Here is a 6,000-nt window from a genome sequence, read left to right on the forward strand (position 1 = left end):
CCAATGTATGTGTGTTGCCTATGTGTTAATATTTATCTGTAAAGGGTCCTCAATGATGCTATTAACGTGGGTGATCTATAAATGTCCTTAAATTATTGAAAATACCACACTTGCTCATTCACCAACAATGCAGAGATGTCAGTTCTTGGGCGCTTTTGCAACACCCATATTCCTCCATCAGGAGGTGCTTCCATTGGACCAATGTGTGTCGTTACTCTCTTTTCCAGTGCTCTATGGTTGACCAAAAAAATCATTAGCCAACCAAAATTTCAATGGTCGATTGTTCGCAGGAAAAAAAAAAAACATTTGGAGCCGTGTCTTGTTAAAATAATCAAAATCAATATGACTGAACTGTATATGAAAGGCTATAGGGCTTTTAATTTGAAGGGCCAGATACAGGAAGTCGTGACATGATTAGTCGACTAATGACGACTATTGGTCGACCAAGGGAATTATGGTGATAGGAGAATTTGCCAAAATGTTGAACTATCCCTTTAACGTCTGGTTCATCATAATGGTATTTACAGGGTTCCTACGCAAGTATGGAAAGTATGGGAAAGTATGGAATTTGATTTTATACATTTCCAGGTCTGGAAAAGTATGGAAAATGGAAATTATTGTATGGAAATGATCTGGCTTAATACTTAATACTTATCTGGGTTTGGTCTGATCTGAAGTTATCTGGGTTAATTATTTTTGTATGTGCTACCTATAGCTACAATCTCCTGGAAATAATTTGGTAACATAATGGCATAGGGGAGAGTGGGGTAATTTGTGCCATGGGGCCTGGGTTAAGTTGTGCCAGTGGCAGTGCTGTCTGTGTATAGGAGAAACATGGCAGTGGGCACGGATTCGCTTGAAACTTAACATGTGTGATGAGGGACCGCCCCTGAACACATCTGCCCAGTCTGGTTGTGCTCGTAGCGCCACCTGGTGGATGAACAAAACATTGCGTTTCTTTGCGCCACAGCCCCCAGCGTGCCTCAGGCCTCCGCGACTGCATGGGGACAAGCGAGGGCCCGATCATCGCCGCTTCTGGCTTTAATTTTGTATTGAATGTCTTGCTTTTATATAGCATTAACATTTGTGAAATTAAAATGATCTGTTTTACTTCAATTATCAATGGCACAATTTACCCCAGTGTATTCTCTGTAATGGCACAACCAAGGGGGCAGTTGTCGGTCTGAGGAGTGAAGCTCACTTCCGCGTTCAAAAAACTGCAATCCCCTCGGCTGTCGCTGGGGGCTGGCTCCAGAAGGGAGCAACTCCAATTGAGCCCCATGTTAAAATAGCCGATTTTACAGCTTTAAAAAACATATTTACAGCCTGGTACATTTCATTTTTTTGGTCTCAACCGATAGTTTCTACCCCCGCACACACTCTGAGGGGGGTGAATTTTTTTTAAACTCTACCGTTTTACTATTATTAGGTTTAAAGTTCTGGCCAATTAGGGCGCAGAACCGTTGAGTGACAGGTCCGGCGACCGCTGCTACGAGGCCAGTGGGCGGGCTCTCGGCCGGCCAACGGCCGCACCGCTCCAAATATGGCAAGTAGAATCCAACATGGCGCGGCTCAAACCCCCGTAGTAGCGGCACAAAACAGACTCCCCCAAACCAATGGGTGACGTCACGGACGCTACGTCCATTCTTTTTACAGTCTATGGGCACAACTTACCCCGCACCGGGGGCAAGTTGTGCCAGATTTTTTTTTTTTTTCTAAAGCTATATTTCTGAAACAGTTGATTTAAGATTCAAAGTGATTGTTCCCAGGGATGCACAACATCCTAAACTATATGTACATTTATAAAACGGAAAGGTGAAATCCCGCAATCTGATTGGTTGTTAACCGTGGTATATTGAGCATATACCACGGCTACTATTCTAAAACCTTATCACAGCGTAGGCTATCACTCCGCGTCAGGCACGTATGACTGGTATGAATGGAAGTTGTTGTCATGTATCCATGACAACGGACTGTTGCAGTCCGTAGCCAAACACAGCTGATGTTTTTACGATGTTAAAAAACGGACTAAAGTAGTTGAATTCACATGTTTGAGGTGAACTTTCACCTGCGGGGACGGTTAACAACGGTAGAGTGGACTGAGCAGTGACATTAACCTGAAAAAAAAGCGGAGGAAAAGACGAGATGCAGAGCTAATTTGGAGCTAACGTCTGGAGAGGTGGGACTATTTTTTTCACAGTGAGGCTATTTTATTGGATAATATATTTCTGGTTGAATAAAACTACATGAAATTGATTGCGTATCCCTCTTTTATATTGCCTTTATTTGTAACCGTTTTATAAAAGCAATATATCACTCCAGGCCGTGGTATATGCTCATTATACCACTCCAAGGGGGTTGTCGTCCCTCCGCTTCGCGTCGGGCCGAACAACGCCCCTTAGCCGTGGTATAATGAGCATATACCACGGCCTGTCGTGATATATTGCTTAAATATTAGTTGGGGGCATTATTATAATCCCCTTGCTTTAAAGGCAATTTAAGTAAAAATTGGCACTACTTACCCCGCTCTCCCCTACACATTCAGAATAATGAAAACAAATGATTAATTGCATGATTTGTTTATATAATGCACAACTATTTACTCAAATATCACAAATTATTTGAATTTTTTTACCGAGAAGTCTGGAAATTAGGGTCTGGAAAAAGTATGGAATTTGGAAATTTCAAATGTGTAGGAACCCTGGGTATAAATCAATACTCAATAATCAGCTGATAACACCATGATGACCTCTGACCTCTGACCCTCAGGCCGTGACCTGCGCGGACGACGACTCTCTGAGGGAGATGGTGGAAGTGGCCGTCCACCGTCTCTACGACGCCCTAAGCCCCGCCTTCACGCCACGCCCCCTCTGTGATGTCATCAGCAGCAGCAGCAGCGCGTTGCCGTCGGTGATGTAGCGGTGGACGATGAACTGACGTTTCTCTGTCACACTCTCTTCAGTCCTCGTAGTATCGATCGATGGCCAATAATCGGTCGATAACGGACCGATGCAGATGTTCGTTCGTTCATTTCTTTGACTCGAGGACTTTTGAGTTTTTCCAGCTTCTTCGTTGGAAACTTGGTTCCAAAGGAATCGGCTTCAGGAGACGGACCACCAATACCTTTATTGATTGATTGTTTTTGTACTTGATTTGTCTATAAAACAAAAGTTTGAGTTCTTCACAAGGAAAATAAACATTTGTCCAGAGAGAGAGAGAGTGGGTCACTGAGTTTCTGTCCTCGAAGATAAAAAAGTGAGTTAGATTTAATGTGAGTGAAACAACAATGACATCATCAATACTGCAGATAATTTATCAATCATCTTGTTTTCTATGAAACAAAATTAAGGTTAAAATCATCAAAAATGTTCGTATTGTTAAATAAAAGCAGAAAATTGTTGCATTTTAGAAACTGGAGGCAGAATTTTTTTTTTTTCTTTCATTAATTTAGATTTTCTACAATAATTTATCTGCAAAATATTTTAATTATTGATAAATAATTTAGAGTATTTTCTTTTTTACACTAACTTTAATATTTTTTGGCTACAGGTTTTATGTTTTTATGATGCAAGTCGATCTCATCTTGGTCTGAATATTGATATTTTTAGATTAAAGCAGAAGTAAGTGATATATTTGTGTTAATATAAGTCTTAAATAGTTATATCTTCCGACAGCAATCACTTACATAGAGTGTTTGGACCGAAACACGGGTCTGTCAGTCCCTCTGCTCTGCTCTGAGCCGAGAAGAAAACATTTATCGTATCCTACAGTTTTTATCCAATGAGGAGAGAGAACGGCATGCAGGGCTGTGTGTGCAGCCAAGGAACGCCGTGAATGTGGCGACGTAGGGACGAGGACTGTTATGGTGCGTTCAAGGAAACTCGTATTTTTCCGACCGTGAAGTGGTACCAGTTCGATTTGGTACGAGTTCACGGGTCGGAAGTTACGAGTGGCCGTTATAGTGACTTTCACCGGTAAAACAGGTCGGAAAAACACGAGTGGGTTGCCTGGAACGCTACTAAGTCGTAAGTTGTGACTTGAAGCTGTAATTTACGATTTCAAAAGCCTGCCTCGAACGCAGCATTAGCGAAAACGACCGGACCACTTACTTCTGCTTTAAAATATAAAAATAAAATCACCAGAGATTAAAATAGTCAATAAATTACATTAAAGCAGAATATTTAAAAAAAAAAAAATAATAATGATCCATTAATGAGAACCATGAGATCTTGCTGAAAGCTCAGGAAGAAACGTGAGTTGATAAAATATCAGAATATCAATAAAAACTCTTTATCGATCAGCACTTTAAATCAGACAGTAGAACGTTTTATTGTGAAAGGGCAGACTGAGCGGACGCCTCAGTCCGACGACGACACAGTGACGTTAACAACATGACTCGCAACCGACCTTTAATTGGATCAATACAGACGATCGTCAGCATGTACATACACACAGACACACACATCACAGTGTACAGGACTCAACACACACACACACACACACAGTATCAGATACAATATTAAAAAATACTGACAAGTGCATTTGAATACCACAGAAGAGAAGAGAAGGCACTTTGAGCTCTGACATGTCAAAAATAAACATTTAAAACGATAATATGGCTTCAATCAATCGACAAAAAAACAAAAAAAACACAAAACTTACCACAAAATAAATCTGACACAGTAAAAACATGTGATGAGAATAAACTCTGGTACCAAACAGCTCGAGTGACACAAACCAAACAGCTGAAAACACTCTGAAGTTTAACATCTGTGTCTTTACCCCCCCCCCCCCAAAAAAAAAACAGACAGTCACAAAAATAAAAGCAACAAAAGCAACAACACAACGATATTTTATACAAAGATATATATATACACACAGTAATAATAATAACCTGCCCTCGTACAGTAAGAAACAAACAGGTGAAATGTTCAGATAACTGACCTCAAACCAGGATAAAATAAAATAACAGGGAGGTGTTTTAAAACTGTTTAGGTTAGGACAATTTTATACTGAAGTTTTAAGTTTTTCCTTTATTTTTATTAAGTGATTTAACATTTTGTCTATAAAAATTTACAAAATAGTAAAAAAAAAAAAATGCCCAATGTAACTTAAAATGTATCAAAAGTCCCTTCAATCAAATATTCAATTTATTATAAAAAAAAAAAAACAGTTGAGCTATCCATTTATCAATCACAATTTTTTTTAAAGCAATTACTGACTGAAAAACGACTTAAATTATTTGTTTCATTGCTGATCAACATTCAATCAATTAATCAGCTTATTGTTGCAGATGTGATACACAGTAAATACAATTGATTGACAGGTTTTAGTGGTTTTAAGGAGATGATGAACATTTAGCTATGTGATATAAAATACGGTGTCATGTAGCTCAGTGGGTCGAGTTGAAGGCACGTTCAAAGGTTCGATTCCCACTGAGTCTTAAAACAGAAACACTTTTTAACCCTTTAAACTCTCCAAACCTATTTTAACCCTATTTGTACTTTATTAATATCATTTATAGAATATAAAAACATTTTGATCCTTAAAAATAAAACTTTGACCTCTGTGCTTTTGACTTTTACTGTTTTTTTTATTTGGCAGCTGCACGTGTCATTGACTCTCAGTGCACTTTGACCTTTTGAAGCTGCAACTAATAATCATTTTGACTATTAATTAATCAATTAGTCTATCACACAGTAAAAAAAAACCAATTGATTCTGATGTAAAGACAAAAAAAAAACATCAAATAACCACAAATTAGAAGTTGACAACGTCAAATCTTTGGCATTTTTTGTGCTGTTGTGATAAAATATATAATATTTCTAAAGCTTTTAACAACATTATCCATTATTACAACATGTTGTGTTGATGCTGTTTCTATAAAATGCTGGTGACAAACACTTTGTCTCAATAGCGTCAGTTAGAAATAAATGTTTTTCTCTCATTAGACAGAAACTCGTGCACATAAATGATTGTCATATTGAAGTTGAACCTTTT

At 38.5% G+C, this 6,000-nt stretch overlaps 1 protein-coding gene across 1 annotated transcript in view; it reads left to right on the top strand.

Moving 5' to 3' along the window:
* LOC146984942 (cleavage and polyadenylation specificity factor subunit 3-like) overlaps positions 1-2,919 on the top strand; it is a 32,329-nt gene extending 29,410 nt beyond the window's left edge. Inside the window, exon 25 of the mRNA XM_085783222.1 lies at positions 2,770-2,919. Coding sequence (XP_085639348.1) covers positions 2,770-2,919 — 150 coding nt within the window. The remainder of the gene's footprint in view (positions 1-2,769) is intronic.
* Positions 2,920-6,000: the final 3,081 nt, after the last annotated feature.

This window comes from Trachurus japonicus, chromosome 7 (genome assembly GCF_045865225.1).
Source record: "Trachurus japonicus isolate A0001 chromosome 7, Traja_1.0".
NCBI lineage: Eukaryota > Metazoa > Chordata > Actinopteri > Carangiformes > Carangidae > Trachurus > Trachurus japonicus.